Source organism: Schistocerca nitens, chromosome 1, assembly GCF_023898315.1.
Source record: "Schistocerca nitens isolate TAMUIC-IGC-003100 chromosome 1, iqSchNite1.1, whole genome shotgun sequence".
Classification (NCBI taxonomy): Eukaryota; Metazoa; Arthropoda; class Insecta; order Orthoptera; family Acrididae; genus Schistocerca; species Schistocerca nitens.
The window spans coordinates 944,458,012-944,476,256 of NC_064614.1; the positions used below are offsets into that span (position 1 = coordinate 944,458,012).

Below are 18,245 nucleotides of genomic sequence, written 5' to 3' on the forward strand. Positions count from 1 at the left end.
GCGGAGCAGGTAGTTAGGTTTCCGAACAATGCCGGTGGGTCCCACGGCGTTTGTGGGCGCCGGTCCGCGGACGTGAGTCAGTGGCCGGCAGACGGCAGAGGCGCCGCTGCAGGCTCATCGCGAGAGGAAGTGGCACTTGGCGAGCGGCAGCCGGCAGTCGGAGCCAGCGCCGGCAGCCCCAGTGCAGTGCAGCGGCCGCCGCTGCAGCCAGCCGCCATGATCCGCTCGCTGCGCACCACAGTCCTCCGGAGCAACTCGGACCGCGCCGCCAAGTGGCTGCGACGACAGGTAGGCCGCGGCCACAGCTGCTATAAGGCATCTAGGTCAGGGGTCTCCGAACGTTTCAGTCTGCGGGCCACATTGATTCCTCCACGAAGTCGTAAGGGCCAAGATCTACCTAGTGGGATTAAAGAACCCTAGCACTCCATGATCACCGTAATGTAAGGCTAAAGGAAAGATGAAATCGCAAAAATCTAAGGTTGTGGGAATAGATAGCACTGAAACGACTACGATTTTTATTTATTTACATCGTTTTGATTGGTGGACGTACCTGACCGAATTTCTTACTTATTTTATTCTGGCGAATTTCACCGACAAAAAAGTATGTCACTGCACATTCTTCACGAAAGCTTCCTGCAAAGTTAACGAAATCTCAATCATTTTTAGCAACACTATTACTACAAGACGTTAACAGAGGTAGAGTATGTCAACGCATTGTTATTTCAAGCAGCGCAACAATAAGTTTACTTATGTAGTATTGTAGTGAGTAGCAGAGCCAGAGCATATATTTGAAGGTTCTGTTGCGTGATTGTGTCTATGTTGCGAGTGTCTCACGAGTTTTTTAGTGTCTTATGCGCTTTACTAGTAGGTGTGAGACAATTCAAAGTTTGAATTCGAAGAGACAAGGAAAATCTGAAAATCGAAATACGTAAAGAAAGTGAAACCTTGCTTAAGAAATATCTTCCATAATGATTGATTACTAAGGCTAGTCGTCGAAGTGGCGTCCATCTGAAAGACTTGCACTTGACTCGAGAGTACAATAAAATGCAAAGAATTTTTTTACTTAAAATGTTTTCGCCAAACTAGTCTGTTAACCTTTTATTTTCATTATCGCACGGAGAATGGTCTGTCTGTTTATTGTGGATGGCCACAAGTTTAACCATGACCTTTCGATTTGTAAAGATAGAACTCCGACAATGTCGCGGTGTATTGGTCACGATAGGCATCGAAACTCAATTGCTGGCAGTATAGACACCACCTCAAATATTTGGCGGGCCGGATACCAGGGATGTCCGGCCAGCTAACGCGGGCCGGTTTGCCGGCCCTCGCGGGCCGGTTTCGGCCCGCGGGCCGTAGTTTGGAGACCCCTGATCTAGGTCAACAGGTACAGTCCGCCTTTGTGTATTTTCGAAAGGCGCCATACTCTTCTGGCTGGAGGGAGCACTCCGTCATCAGGCCACATGCGGCCTACCGGGACCATCCGACCGCCGTGTCATCCTCAGGTGAGGATGTGGATAGGAGGGGCGTGTGGCCAGCACACCGCTCTCCCGGTCGTTATGATGGTTTTCTTTGACCGGAGCCGCTACTATTCGGTCGAGTAGCTCCTCAATTGGCATCACGAGGCTGAGTGCACCCCGAAAAATGGCAACAACGCATGGCGGCCCGGATGTTCACCCATTCAAGTGCCGGCCATGCCCGACAGCGCTTAACTTCGGTGATCTGACGGGAACCGGTGTACCCACTGCGACAAGGCTGTTGCCGGCTGGAGGGAGGAATCCTCGAAATATTCCCTGGGTAAGGGTAAGCCGTCTCCACCAGTTCCTGCTTCTAGTAGTGCTAGTCTAGCAGTACGCCATACACTTGCGTTGAAGTCTGCAAGAACAAGAGAGAAGTATTGAAACAGTGAAACGCTTGGTCGGGTCGTGAAGCTTGGTAGGAAAGCACAGGGCGTATACTGAAGTTTTGCTGCCATGGTCTTCAGCCCGAAGACTGGTTTGATGTAGCCGCTTGCTACTCGAATATTGCGACCAACATCGAATTGAACCTATTCATGCCTTAATTAGAATTATACAGGGTGTTACAAAAAGGTATGGCCAAACTTTCAGGAAACATTCCTCACACACAAATAAAGAAAAGATGTTATGTGGACATGTGTCCGGAAACGCTTAATTTCCATGTTAGAGCTCATTTTAGTTTGTTCTTCCACCTACGCTCAATGGAGCACGTTATCATGATTTCATACGGAATACTCTACCTGTGCTGCTAGAACATGTGCCTTTACACGTACGACACAACATGTGGTTCATGCACGATGGAGCTCCCGCACATTTCAATCGAAGTGTTCGTACGCTTCTCAACAACAGATTCGGTGACCGATGGATTGGTAGAGGCGGACCAATTCCATGGCCTCCACGCTCTCCTGACCTCAACCCTCTTGACTTTCATTCATGGGGGCATTTGAAAGCTCTTGTCTACGCAACCCCGGTACCAAATGTAGAGACTCTTCGTGATCGTATTGTGGATGGCTGTGATACAATACGCCATTCTCCAGGGCTGCATCAGTGCATCAGGGATTCAATGCGACGGAGGGTGGATGCATGTATCCTCGCTAACGGAGGACATTTTGAACATTTCCTGTAACAAAGTGTTTGAAGTCACGCTGGTACGTTCTGTTGCTGTGTGTTTCCATTCCATGATTAATGTGATTTGAAGAGAAGTAATAAAATGAGCTCTAACATGGAAAGTAAGCGTTTCCGGACACATGTCCACATAACATATTTTCTTGATTTGTGTGTGAGGAATGTTTCCTGAAAGTTTGGCCGTACCTTTTTGTAACACCCTGTATATTAATACCTTCAGCTGCTGACCGGCGTTGATATATATCAAAGGAGACAGGTGAAAATGTGTGCCCCGGCCGGGACTCGAACCCGGGGTCTCCTGCTTACATGGCAGCCGCTATCTGAGCCCCCGAGGGCACAGTTGATAGTGAAACTGCAGGGACTATCTCTCACACGCCTCCCGCGAGACCCACATTCTCACCTTATATGTCCACACACTACATTCGTAGTGTCCTTGCCGGGGCACACATTTTCACCTGTCCCCGTTGATATTATATCAACGCCCATCAGCAGCTGAAGGTATTAATATATAATTCTAAATTCTTTCTAGACGGCTGCAGGTCATCAATGGTGTCTGTTCTTTCGGGCATGTCCGAAAGAACAGACGCCATATCTATATAAGTATATTCATGCCTTCGTATCGTTATAATATCTCCGCCTCTTCTTTCCCTCCAGACACACTTCGCGCCATTGCCAATTGTGTTACCATTCCTTCTTTTAGTGAAGTTGCCTCATAAATTTCTCTCCGATTCAGTTCTGTATCTGTTCATTACTTAATCGAAATGTCCATCTGATCTATAGCAGTCTTCTATGGTACGCCACATTTCAAACGCTGTTGTTATCTTCTTTTCTGTACTGTTTATCACACACGTTTCATTTCAATGTAAGGCTACACTGAAGGCAAATACTTTCAGAAAACAATTTCTAACACACATAAAGGGTGCTCCATATGAAATGTTTTTCTCTGTAACTTGCAAAATGATAAGTAAAAGGAACGTGTATCTATACTTTCGCTTTCCACCGTAGCGGATGGTGCGAACACAGCCGTCAGATGATTTGCAGTTACAAATAAATACGAGTTCCGAAATCGATTTTGCAGTAAAGAGAATAAGTGAGGTGTTCAAACGAGTGCCCATTTGCAGGGCGAGGTGGCGCAGTGGTTAGCACACTGGACTTGCATTCGGGAGGACGACGGTTCAAACCTACGTCCGGCCACCCTGATTTAGGTTTTCCATGATTTCCCTAAATCACTTCAGGCAAATGCCGGTATGGTTCCTTTGAAAGGGCACGGCCGATTTCCTTTCCTGTCCTTCCCTAATCCGAGCTTCTGGTCCGTCTCTAACGACCTCGTTGTCGATGGGACGTTAAACGCTAATCTCCTCCTCCGAGTGCCCATTTTACTGAATACATCGATGTGTTTGGCGAATATCGAGGCTGTGGCATCATTACAGAATTGTTGGATAAAAATTCACGAACAAGTAACTAAGTGTGCGCAGGTTTATTACTGTGCTGCAGAAGTCAAGATTCTCTCGCGACAGCTATTTTGCGGATTGCTTCACGCAAACGGCATTGAACTTATAGGTAGTGTTGTTTATTGATCGTTCAACCCTTTGGTAAGAAGCCGCAGTGCACCAGGCCTTTGAAATCCAATAACTTTCATATTTGAAGGCACCTGTCGAATTTTTTTCGTTCTTGGCGATCCAGAATGCTGCCACTGCGACGACTGACCGTTAGCTTCGGCATCATATTCGTAAAAGCGCGTTTCATCACGTCCTATTACGAAACGCCTCTGTAGTTCTGCGTCGTGTTGACTTCATGTAGCGTCCCGTTAGCTATATTCATTCGCCGCTGTTTTTGTTCGAAATTGACTCATTTTGGAACAAATTTTGTTGTCACTCTTTTCGTATGCAATACACACGACAGATTTGTGGCATGAACCAGTGGACATGCCTACATCATTACCGACTTCTTTAATTGCGGCTGTGAGATGGTGCGATGATCAAGACTTAAAGAGCACGGTCCGCATACCCATCCGAGGTTTCGGTAAACCATTGGAAGCGCAAGCAAGAGTGATTTCTCCCAGAAGGCCCAGGTCTATTTTCTTCCCCATCTTACCTCTAGTGAACTCCGCGGCGACAATATTTTGATCTTCATCTTTCCTTCCTGAAAACATTACAACACTATTTTTGCCATGCAGTTAACTGTTTTCCTTTCTTATCATTAACCCTGTAACCACTACGACAATACTTTTGCCACGCGGTTAACTACTTATCAGGCAGATGCAATACTTGTTAGAAGCTCAGATGTTGTTAGTACTTTTTTAGTTTATATATTTTTATAATATATTGCATATGCCTGTTTCAGTTGGTAAGGTACCAGACAGATTATTACATTCCGGCGAGAGCCGAAGACATAATTAACGACACACAAAGGTTGCCAAATTTACTTCCATGGCCACACAAGCAGTACTTTTTATGTTTTAAATTTTCGCACATAATAGCTATCAAACTATTTTAAATATTTCCATATATCCATTACGGATGTACCCAAGTAAGTCGCCAATTTTAAATATTACTTTATTTTCTAACTTAAGATCTTACATAACATAATCAGCATTTAGTATCTCTTTCGTATGCTGTTCTGCAGCTACAAATTATATTAAATGGAATGAAATAGTAGTCCACCACAGCTGCATTTTACATCCTTCTTAACTTATTGCCACCGGTTTCGAGCATTGCGGGTTTTCAAGTGGTACCTAAATATAATCAATCTGTTACCAGTACATAAAAACGTATAAATGCGTAACATTTGGCTGTCTTGTAATTTCTTACTTACGCAATAATATCGTGAATGCTATGTTTCAAATAGGATGTAACTTCGTCCTGTATATTTGTAAATGGTGTTTATACTATCGATGTATGTGCCAGAGATACTGTTTCTTTTCAAATACTTATCTTTGATGAACTCTATTTATAGTGCGTAAAAATTAGGATTGTAGTTGTTCTGAGTAATCGGTAATAGATTTGAGTTTTTTCAGGAGTTCTCAATATATTTTTTATTCCTTAGTTCTGTTTGCTCACTTAGGAGGATGTTATTTGCATTTTTTGCCCGACTTGTATAGATTTCTATTTCCTCTAAGATGCTCGTGTAGCTTCCATTTTCGGCTCTCGGAAGAATATAAAGATTAGTACTTATGTCTACCCGACCGCTACGGTCACAGTTCGAATCCTGCCTCGGGCATGGATGTGTGTGATGTCCTTAGGTTAGTTAGGTTTAAGTAGTTCTAAGTTCTAGGGGACTGATGACGTCAGAAGTTAAGTCCCATAGTGCTCAGAGCCATTTGAACCATTTTTATGTTTACCGTGATGTGTTGACTTCGCCGAAGATGCATACTAAACATGGGGACGTTATTTTCACTTTTCTTTATAAACTGTTTGTACCTTATAGTAAATTTTTCTCCTGTTTGTCGGATGTAGAACGTCTCACAGCCACTGCATTTAATTATGTATTTTCCTGATCGGTCGTCTTCCTGAGCTTCGTCTGTTTTGTGTATTATCCTCATTCCTAGTTTATTCTCTGTGAAAAAGCTAATTTTAACATTACTATTACGAAATGTATCACTTATTTTTGCGAAATATTCTCCGTATGTGGTAGTGTAACGTATTTTTCTTTCTTCTTTCTTTATTTTTTCGCTAATGTTACTTTCTCATTTTCGTGTGCATATCTGGCCCTATTTTAATATCTCAGGAGTCTGTGCTCTTATTTCTGTCATACTCGGTGGTAAAGTTGACGCTGTTACGCGTTTTGTTCATTTATAGATGAAATTTGTTGATTTCTACGCTGTTTCCATTAAAAAGAATGAGGGTATCATCAACATAACGTCGCTGATAAGTGAAACTATCAGGCCATTGAATCTGTTCACTAAAAATCTATTTTCTGATTTATCGAAAAAAATATTTCCAGGATTCCTGCAAAACAGCTTCCTACAACCATCCCATCATTATCTGTCCTTCGAAGGACCATTTCTTGGAGAGTGACCAGTTTTATGCTTGGCTAATGGTAGTGGTACCCATTAATTCGACTTATTTTGTAAACCAACAACAAGTAACATAACTCATTATGCCACCCGGCTGCTAGCACGCTAGAACGAGGTATTTTTACGCTATCATAGATCGAGGGGTTAGAGTTCCCCTCACTGAAGAAAATATGAAGACAGAATTGGATATATTTAAAACTGTAGCTGCAAATAACAGCTATTATCATAATACAGTCGATAAAATATACAGAAAGGAAATTAGGGCCAAATGCGGAAACAAATATGTTGAAGTGAGTTCAGTGAAAATAGAAAGAAAGAAAGAAGAAAGAAAAATTCATTACACTACCATGCATGCATGCATGCAAAAAACAGGTAACGCATTTCGTAATACTAATGTTAAAATTGGCTTCTGCACGGAAAATACGAGGTGCATTCAAGTTCTAAGGCCTCCGATTACTTTTCTCCAGACTGGAAAGAGATAGAAACATGCGCATCGTTTTAAAATGAGGCCGCGTTCATTGTCAATACGTCCCAGAGATGGCAGCACCGTACGGCAGATGGAATTTTACCGCCAGCGGCGAGAATGAGAACTGTTTTAAATACTTAAAATGGCGACGTTTTCCTTACTTGAACAGCGTGCAATCATTCGTTTTCTGAATTTGCGTGGTGTGAAACCAATTGAAATTCATCAACAGTTGAAGGAGACATGTGGTGATGGAGTTATGGATGTGTCGAAAGTGCGTTCGTGGGTGCGACAGTTTAATGAAGGCAGAACATCGTGTGACAACAAACCGAAACAACCTCGGGCTCGCACAAGCCGGTCTGACGACATGATCGAGAAAGTGGAGAGAATTGTTTTGGGGGATCGCCGAATGACTGTTGAACAGATCGCCTCCAGAGTTGGCATTTCTGTGTGTTCTGTGCACACAATTCTGCATGACGACCTGAAAATGCGAAAAGTGTCATCCAGGTGGGTGCCACGAATGCTGACGGACGACCACATGGCTGCCCGTGTGGCATGTTGCCAAGCAATGTTGACGCGCAACGACAGCATGAATGGGACTTTCCTTTCGTCGGTTGTGACAATGGATGAGCGTGGATGCCATTTTTCAATCCAGAAACAAAGCGCCAGTCAGCTCAATGGAAGCACACAGATTCACCGCCACCAAAAAAATTTCGGGTAACTGCCAGTGCTGAAAAAATGATGGTGTCCATGTTCTGGGACAGCGAGGGCGTAATCCTTACCCATTGCATTCCAAAGTGCACTACAGTAACAGGTGCATCCTACGAAAATGTTTTGAAGAACAAATTCCTTCCTGCACTGCAGCAAAAACGTCCGGGAAGGGCTGCGCGTGTGCTGTTTCACCAAGACAACGCACCTGTACATCGAGCTAACGTTACGCAACAGTTTCTTCGTGATAACAACTTTGAAGTGATTCCTCATGCTTCCTACTCACCTGACCTGGCTCCTAGTGACTTTTGGCTTTTTCCAACAATGAAAGACACTCTCCGTGGCCGCACATTCCCCCACCGTGCTGCTATTGCCTCAGCGATTTTCCAGTGGTCAAAACAGACTCCTAAATTGACTTCGCCGCTGCCATGGAATCATGGCGTCAGCGTTGTGAAAAGTGTGTACGTCTGCAGGGTGATTACGTCGAGAAGTAAAGCGAGTTTCATCGATTTCGGGTGAGTAGTTAATTAGAAAAAAAAATCGGAGGCCTTAGAACTTGAATGCACCTCGTAAATTAGGAATGAAGATATTAAGCAAGATAGAGAAACTTCAGAAAAACTACCAATCAGGAAAACACAAAATTAAGTGCTGTGACTGTGACATGGTCTACGTCGGACGAACGGGAACAAAATGTACTATAAGATAAAAAGGACAAGTAAATAAAGATGAGAACAAGCTCTTGACGCTCATCTTCGACAAAATCGGCACTCTACAGCAGATTTAAGGACTCATTTTTATATTCTTCAAAGAGCTAAAAAAGGAAGCTACATGGGCATCTTAGAGGAAATAGAAATCTACACACATTTGGCAAGAAATCCAAATAACATCGTAAATGAACAGATAGAACTCAGGAAACAAATGTATTGAGAATTCAAACAAAGTTCTTATCGATGAGAATTAATTCAGAACAAAGCACAATCCTGTTTTTTATTTACATATAAATCGATGTTCATCAAAGATAAAATTCAAAAACAAACCTTATCTCTGACACACATAGCGACCATGTCCAAATATTTTAATAAAAGTACGTCCTGCCTGAAAAATAGCATTTACAATATTATTGCGCAGTAAAAAATAATAATACGACAAAATATTACATACATAGGGATGTATGGAGAGATAATAGGCTGATTATGTTTTGGCATCATGCGCAATGCTCGAAACCTGTAGCAATAAACAAGAAAGATATGAAAAAGAAGCTCTGTCGGACTGTAGCTCAAATACATTTAATCAGCACTTAGCCTGTAACTGCAAATGAAACGGGTTCACAGTTACAGAAAGATACCTTTCGCTAGCAGAAAGTGAGAAATATGTTAGAAAAGTAAGAAATAAATAAGAGCGAGAGAGATAGAGAGATGATGATGATGGCCATGATGAACAATTGGTCCTTCTATGTGCTGACACTTCCCTTGCAATGATTGGGTAATACTAAACAATCGTCCTAGTTACATATTTGATAAACCACACAGAAATTGAAAAAGAACTACAGTAACACCCTTCTAATATAGTAGGATAAAAGCAAGAAAGCCAGGATTCACCTGAGAATGGATGCATGTAAATCGTTTATGGAGGCTAGTGGTAAGTTAACCCGCTGCTCGTCAAAATCTTGTTCCAATCTCGCGACAGGTGCACTAAGAGTTTTCAGTATGCTTTAACGTTGAACGTATAAATTGAAATATTATCTAACTGAAAAGTGTGGCAGCCTTTTTCAGTTGGTCCTTATCGGCAAAAGTTCTATATATGAGGGGAAGGGGGATTCTGTGTTCTGTTGTTGCTATGAGTGGACCAATCAAAAATTATCGGTGAAGGCGTGACCGTTAAGAAACAACTGAAAAGTTTGCTGGAATAATTGCCTGCGACGCTGGCACTGATACCCGTCCACAGCAACAAGTGGAAGGCGAAATGAAACAATGATTTGCATATTAATGGACTAGGAAATTTTTCACAAGGGCTTCTTTAAATATTTATTACTACCTGTGGCTCTGGAGTCGTATTATGATTTAAAGGACTTAAATTCTAGAATACTTTCAGTTACAGAGTGGTTCATACGTTTCGAGGCGGCGAAAAGTGCAGTAACTTGGCCGCATTTTGCATATTATGGCGGGCAGCAAGAAGATGTAAAGAAAATAGGATGTGATGTCTGCGTCCTAAGACAACATTTTCCTCCTGCTGGAACTGATAAATGTGGACTGCGTTTTATTTGAATTTGCAGCGGGTGCTAGTGCATCCGGAGTAAAAAATGGTTCGGAGCATTTTTTTCTGTGAGATTACGTCATCTAATTCAAAGGGATTACATCGTTCTCCCACATTATCGTACTCCCTTCAAGTACATCTATTTTTAGATGACTGTTGTGAGAGTTTTTAGAGTACGTTGTTGTTGTGTGTACTGTTGGTAAAGTAAGTGAGACAGAGAAAGCTACAGTCTATACATATACAGTGGCTGGAATTAAAAGCCCGCATCTCGTGGTCGTGCGGTAGCGTTCTCGCTTCCCACGCTCGGGTTCCCGGGTTCGATTCCCGGCGGGGTCAGGGATTTTCTCTGCCTCGTGATGGCTGGGTGTTGTGTGATGTCCTTAGGTTAGTTAGGTTTACGTAGTTCTAAGTTCTAGGGGACTGATGACCATAGATGTTAAGTCCCATAGTGCTCAGAGCCATTTTTTTGGAATTAAAAATGAGACAGTAAGAGCTATCTATGCAACTGAGTGCCCTTTCACGCCGAGACAGGTATGATTTATGAAGCCCAATAAATCATGTTAATGATAAATGGAGTCCAATTCGCTGTTGCGTGTCAATCGCTTTTTACCGCCTCGCTCCCAAAATATCGCTTATTAGAAGCATATCTCTGTCAATGCGACAACCTAACAATCATTGATGTCAATCACATCCTCTTTCAAACAAATGATACGAGTGAAGCAGAGTTAATATTTTTAAATGAACTCATGAATATCGGTTGCTACCGACCGTTTTGCACTAAGGGATTATTCTTGAAATCTGCCGTATCCATGCATTTATTAACCGTTTCAATTTCAGAGCAAATTTGGTGTTCTATTAACTGTTCTGTTTTTAGTTACATTTATGTAGGCTGGTATGAAATTGTGTAGTAGTGTTTAACTGAACGTCCGATAATAATAGGATAGAATGTCCAAAATAAATCTAAAAGTGTGTTAATAACCGTAACGGTACACTCCAAAGTTAAGAAATGTTATTTCGCTATATTTAGAGAAGCTCCTAACTTATTATAAATAAAAAGTAAGGTATCTTAAATAAAAATAAAACGTCAGAGAAGCACCGAAATCTACGCACTCGAGCGACTGATACATTACTATCATTGGTATCGTGTTTTCTTGCGCGACAAGACACTCTGAAGAGATTTGGACAAACAATAAAAAAAAAATTAAAAACATCTTCGGATCCACTAAACATTAAGGAATTCACCCAGAAAATATCTAATTTTTCAGGGATAGCCAAACTACAGATTTTTTTTTTTTTTCTGGCCCATTTGATATGGAACGACCCGTAGAGGATCTCACTGGCCCGATGCGACTAGCGCCCGAGTGGACAAACGTATTGTTCTTCCGGCCGAGTAGGATCACACAGCCATGTGACGAACCTTGAGTGAGGAAATGGGCTCGTTCGCGTCAAGATAAAGTGTCCATATGGACAGCGAGACATTTCCTGGAACACCACGATCTATCAGCACGATGAATGTTCTCTCGGCTTGTTTTGAAGCCACAACAGAGAGAGGTGCGCCTACAGTGTTGCATCCAGCAATACTGGACTCAGGGGTACCACCATAATATTTTTTTTTTCAGACGATTGCGGTTCTACGCACAGAGCTATGATGGACATGTCCGTGTGTGGAGGCTCTGACGAGAACGAACGTCGGCAGATATCATTCGTCAAAGTCAACCGGGCCCGGTAACTCACCTGATGGTGTTGGGTGCCATTGGTAAACAACACAATAGCCTCCGGTTCGCATGGCCGATGATTTGGACAGCAGTCTTCAGGTATCTGAGATATCAACGAACAGTCACTGTGCTCTGTCTTCAAGGTCTTTCAAACAGACAACGCAAGAGTGCATGTTGCCAGTACTGTCCTGATGTACCTCGTTACACAGCAGTTCGAATGTTGCTTAGCCAACACTTTCTGAAGATCTGTCAGCAACTGAAAACATCTGAGCGTGCCCTGCTGAGAGACTGATTCGCCACTCCTCGCAAGCCACTACGATATATGAAGTCGGTATAGAGTTGAAGTAGCATGGTATGACGCGACCGTATCTGTCATGAAATACGAGTTTGACTCGATACCTAAGAGCGTTAAAGCCGGTTTGCTGCCAGAGGTGGCATCTCCTGTGTTTTAATTTCGCACCTCTGTATACACTCAGGTCAGCTACAAATTATACGCTGTCTCTTCCCACCGCAGACGGCCGCTGTGGCCGAGCGGTTCTAGGCGCTTCAGCCCGCAACCGCGCTGCTGCTACGGTCGCAGGCTCGAATCCTGCCTTGGGCATGGATGTTTGTGATGTCCTTAGGTTAGTTACGTTTAAGTAGTTCTAAGTCTAGGGGACTGATGACCTCAGATGTTAAGTCACATAGTGCTTAGAGCCATCTGAACTATCTTCCCAGCAAACTATACACGCACACTAAGTAAAATTTCGTTATTTGTAGTGTCACCGCCAGACACCACACTTGCTACCACGGTCCGTTAGTATACGTCGGACCCGCGTGTCGCCACTACCAGTGATTGCAGATCGAGCGCCGCCACACGGCAGGTCTAGTCCAGAGAGACTCCCCAGCACTCGCCCCAGTTGTACAGCCGACTTTGCTAGCGATGGTTCACTGTCTACATACGCTCTCATATGCAGAGACGACAGTTTAGCATATCCTTCAGCTACGTCATTTGCTACGACCTAGCAAGGCGCCATATTCAGTAACTATAATTACTTCAAGAATGTATTCTGAACAGATAATAATGTGAATCATGTACCGTCAAGAGCGACGTTCATGATTAATGGGTTGCTTTCTGAATTCTCATTCCTTGTCATGTTCCAGACCTCACGTCAGTATAGTTCTTCCCTCCTCACGCCATCCTGCGTAAGCTAAAACGCGTGCATTTCGGCCTCCACTCGTAACACGGTGTTAGCTCTTCTGCCAACACAAAATGTTGTCCTTTCTGGTGTTGCTGTTTGGGGACCAGGAGTGTAACGTGGAAGAGACGTCAGGAAAGTTGTATGTGCTAAGTGTTAAAAGCACTTTCAGGAAATGTACAGAGAGGCTCAAAACAGGGCCGGCTTGTAGGTCTGGTCTCTTCTCAGCCCGCGGACGTGTGTTTGATTCTCAAGGAGTTCTGCCATCGGAAAAGCGGCCGCTAGGTATGCCCAGCCTTGGCGGAGAGCTGCCCCGTGGGAGCGCTTCCCGCGCCGGCTTGCGCCATTTGTCTGCAAGTGCTCGGTCGCTCCGGGCCCGCAAGAGGATTCGCTTGCTCCAAAAAAGTATCCTGTTGTAAGTGGCGCTTGACTGCCACAGGGGGTATTCCAGCCTCGTGTTTTGGCTATTCTGCGTTTGTTAAGGCCGTGTATGTTATTGCGTAATAATAAAGCGAAGCAAACGCATGATACAGAACAGTAGGCAGAATACGCAATCCAGTGCAAGTTTGCTCCTAGTTAAATCTGCATTCAGCAGACAGTATCTCCTTCGCCGAGTGACATAGTGGCGCACGAGAAACATGTGTTTGAAAAAGTAAAGCCAGCCCGCATCTTGCTCATTGAGTCGTTACACGAACTGTTCCTTTACACTTAGCGGTCGCTGCCAGCCACGTTGTTCTCGGTGGCTGAGCTCGTTACAAGAAAATAAACGGAGAGGTAGCTTCGGCTATGGGAGTGGAAAGCTACCATACGACATCCATAAATATTATAAAAATGGATGTATATCTGTATGTGTCCTGTATGTGTCTGTATGTTTCTCATCTCCTTACAACAGGTACAAATATTCCTTACTATCAGCCCGCATCTCGTGGTCGTGCGGTAGCGTTCTCGCTTCCTACGCCCGGGTTCCCGGGTTCGATTCCGGCGGGGTTAGGGATTTTCTCTGCCTCGTGATGGCTGGGTGTTGTGTGCTGTCCTTAGGTTAGTTAGGTTTAAGTAGTTCTAAGTTCTAGGGGACTTATGACCACAGCAGTTGAGTCCCATAGTGCTCAGAGCCATTTTGAGCCTTACTATCAGGCAAAAATCGCAGTGAGCCCAAGAACCAGTTGCCTATCACAGTTCAGGAGATATGTCGTCATTAACAGTGAGATGCATTAGAAACTGTCGCATTGTGCGTGACGTTTAAAAATTTATTATTTCTTTGCTACTAACTCTATTCGCAACACATTTTGCTAACAGCATCCACATCTGCTGCTGAATGTACCTACACGTGTATATCCTGGTACGACACATAGCTCAGCAGATATGATGTCATAAACAGCAGGATGCGTGAAAAGCTGCCGCATCGTGCATGAAGCTTTAATACATTTATTCTTTACCACTGAGACACTCCTGTAGCCCTGTCACCTTAAGGAAATCCGTGACAATTCGCAGCGGTTTTGACAGCTTTCGACTGCGAAGCTGAAACGGCTGAAGGCGAAGACAATAGCCGTCTGTAGACCTACACTATGTGATCAAAAGTATCCGGACACCTGGCTGTCAATCTCGCGTCCGGCTCTCCTGATTTAGGTTTTCCGTGATTTCCCTAAATCGCTCCAGGCAAATGCCGGCATGGTGCTTCGAAAGGGCACGGCCGACTTCCTTCCCCGTCCCTCCCTAATCCGATGAAACTGATGACCTCGCTGCTTGGTCTCTTCCCCCAAACAACCCAATCCCAACCCAACACCTGGCTTAAGTAGTTCTAAGTTCTAGGGGACTGATGACCTCAGAAATTAAGTCCAATAGTGCTCAGAGCCATTTTTGAGTAGCTATAGTAGTAAGGGCACAATAATTTGCCCCCCCCCCCCCCTCCCCCTCAGTACTGTTTGTTACTCGTTAGCACCAGTCGGAATTCTTTGCGTCGACTTTTCTCTGTTTCAGATTGCTGCCAACATCAGCGACCCCAAAGTTAGGACATTGTAATTGCGTGACGAAGTGTTTTTGTGTTGCCTGTGTGAGCCGGTCAATGATCAATAACTGGAATTGCACTTATATTTAAATGCATTACAGTCAATCTGGGTAACTTTGTACCTCTTTCTCCTATTTTTGTAAATACTGGTCGCAAAGTAGGTTAGGTTAGGTTAGTGGTGTTTAACGTCCCGTCGACAACGAGGTCATTAGGGACGGAGCGCAAGCTCGGGTGAGGGAAGGATGGGGAAGGAAATTGGCCGTGCCCTTTCAAAGGAACCATCCCGGCATTTGCCTGAAACGATTTAGGGAAATCACGGAAAACCTAAATCAGAATGGCCGGAGACGGGATTGAACCGTCGTCCTCCCGAATGCGAGTCCAGTGTGCTAACCACTGCCCCACCTCGCTCGGTACAAAGTAGGAATTACACCTCTTAACAGACAATGTAACATTTCACATCTACAATTACTGAGTGCTGTTGACAGTGACAATGTACGCTAATTATGCTCTATTAGAGTAAAATTTCATTTTTATTACTGGTACATAGTTACACGGTTATTTAGGTCAACCTAAGACTAGTTTTTTTCTGTATCGAACGCGCTGAGTAACTTTACATGCGTCAAAAGGACATAAGCTGTTAATAAGAAGCAAACACAAAATGTTTATTCAGTATTGCAGGTTCAGTTTGAAATAGGGTATTCATATCGACCAGGCATAGTTCGATGTCAGTCATTATCGTTAGAAGCTCTCTTGACAGCCAACGCATTTAAAGAATAATGAGAAGCCTAAAAGTTTGTAGGAACGTGGAAAGACAATTAAAATACGAATTAAAAGTCACAGAGTAGTAGTTTATTTTAGTGTATTTCAGTACAAAATAATGCAAGTAGATGGAGCAGCAGCCATTTGAAACAAGAGTAGTTGATCCTAATTGACTGAATGGAGTAAGAGACACGATCAGAAATGCTTATTAAGTATTTTGATCGTCAATTTTCTTTTGCTCACCACGTTGTACAACAACATCCCTAATTAATTTAATGTTCCTTGCTAGAAATAAATAGCTCATTTGAAGATGACTATCTCTATAATGCGCATTAACGAATCCGTGTTACTTCCGTGTCAATATTTACATCGTAGCAGCTGATTGCTATGAGTCGCGCACGCCCGTGAGTTGCCTTACTGGAAGACAAACAATAAAACGTTCGACGCGTCACATCCTCTAAGCCAACAATTGCCGCGCTGCTTACCGCCCTATCTCTGTGGTAAGCGGCCAACTTTACTTAGGTCATTGCCGAATTCATCAACGCCAGTCAAAATTAAGTACATCATAAAATATTGCAGTCTCTGTCAGTACTCCACTGAGCAAGAAAACTGCAATGTTAAGAAGCTCTTAACGTTAGTTGACGTTTCAGTATTCGACTGTCAGTTGCCAGATGCATATCATTATAAAATGAGGCTGAGAACCGCGGACCGCAGTTTGACGACCACTGGACTAAATATGAGACAGAGACTGCATTCCTGTCATAAATCATTTTTAATCCGAGGACTCCGCTCTTGACCTCCTATTACTATTGTTTCCTCTTGGTCTTTGTTCACAGCTGGCATCCATTTTCCTGAGAGGTTGCGAATGTCTTAAAACGGTATTAGCGACGCTTTCCCAATCCGAAAGCACACAGTCTGCGGAGAAATGGAGCGAGAAGCCACCTTCGCTTTTTCCTCTGTCTCTGAGGTAAATCGGGACTCCCTCGTTACTCTCCAGCGCTCGCGAAACTAGGCCTTGCTTTACTTTTTTCTAGCCAACCACCGGAGAACTGAATACGAGCGAGGCTTCGTACTTTCCCCGCTGCACCAAACAATGATCTGCAGAAATGCAAATGTGTAGACCGCTGCGAAGGAGGCCACAAACCTCCCTCCGTTCCTTTCTTTCTCATGCGCCTTCCGCTGGAAACAATGCAGGCCGCTCTTGCTTCTCGAGAAGTAGGAAAGCGAGTACAAGATAATTATACCCTCTGCTGTTCCGAGCGAACTCGTTCCTCATGCTGTACAAAAGCGAAGTCCTGAACCGTTCGTTGTGAAATCTCCTTGCGAATACTGCTGGAGAGGAAGGACCGAGGACGTGAAATATTAACCTGCACTGCTTGCCCTGTACCGTTAAAATACCCGGTGACCACGACGGAAAGTAGTCTGTAGAGCTCCAGCGCGCCGCGGTATGTTTGTTTTGTGGCTGGGTATCGCGTGACTTTGCTACTGCTGTTGAACACGCTACGGCCTTTCTTCCTCACGTAACTCGTACATCACGGTGTTTAACTCATCTGTAAACAAGACTTCTGCAGCGCATAGCAGGTCGTCTGTTCCTTCGTGAAATCCACGAGAAGGAGAAAATATTCCAGAATAACGAAATAGCGGCTTGAAGCTGTCTCCTTCAATGATTTTTTTTTTTTCCTGTTGTCAGAAGATCACGCCAAAAGTCTGTTAGCAGCGTCGATAAAGAGTCCTCGTCAACAGCAGGATTTTCGAATAAAAAAGAATGTTTGAGTTTAGTCCATATGAGATGATACCTCCGCTTTAATTGGCAAGGAATCATGAACTAACCGTTACGACTGTCAAATCACGCAGAACCTTGTTCAAAAGAACACCTTAGTTGGGAACAGAAATGTGGGTTCTGGCTTGGAGCTTCCAAGAAAAAGCTGAAACCTGCTTCAATAATTTGTCTGAGACGGGTGAACGGCAATTGTGGGTGACGGGTAAGGGTGAGCCCGCCAGTTTGGCCGAGCGGTTCTAGGCGCGTCAGTCTGGAACCGCGCGACCGCTACGGTCGCAGGTTCGAATCCTGCCTCGGGTATGGCTGTGTGTGAGTCCTTAGGTTAGTTAGGTTTAAGTGGTTCTAAGTTCTAGGGGACTGATGACCTCGAATGTTAAGTCCCTTAGTGCTCAGAGCCATTTGAACCATTTTGGTAAGGGTGAAATTTCGTACAGATTTCCCTCGAGCAAGAACTGACAAATTTATGAAGGAAAACTCTGTGACCGCTACTCGCCGTGAAACTCAGTGCCGCCTGGCAATGTTGCCAGTACGGAAAGGTACACTGATGAACCAAAACATTATGGCCACTGACCACCGCGACGCTGGATACCGCCTGCTGCACGTGACGCGGTAACAAAAACATGGAAGCGGAGCAGACGCGCACGGGTTATCACCATCGTGAAGATATGGGCTGAAGATGGGGAAATCCATTGAGATAAGCGACTTTGACAAAGGGCAGATTATTATTACG

The 18,245-nt window shown here is 44.0% G+C and overlaps 1 protein-coding gene across 1 annotated transcript in view; it reads left to right on the forward strand.

The window, feature by feature from the left end:
* The first annotated feature begins 216 nt into the window (after window positions 1–216).
* LOC126213607 (ankyrin-3-like) overlaps window positions 217–18,245 on the forward strand; it is a 294,242-nt gene continuing 276,213 nt past the window's right edge. The window contains exon 1 of the mRNA XM_049941464.1: window positions 217–288. Coding sequence (XP_049797421.1) covers window positions 217–288 — 72 coding nt within the window. The remainder of the gene's footprint in view (window positions 289–18,245) is intronic.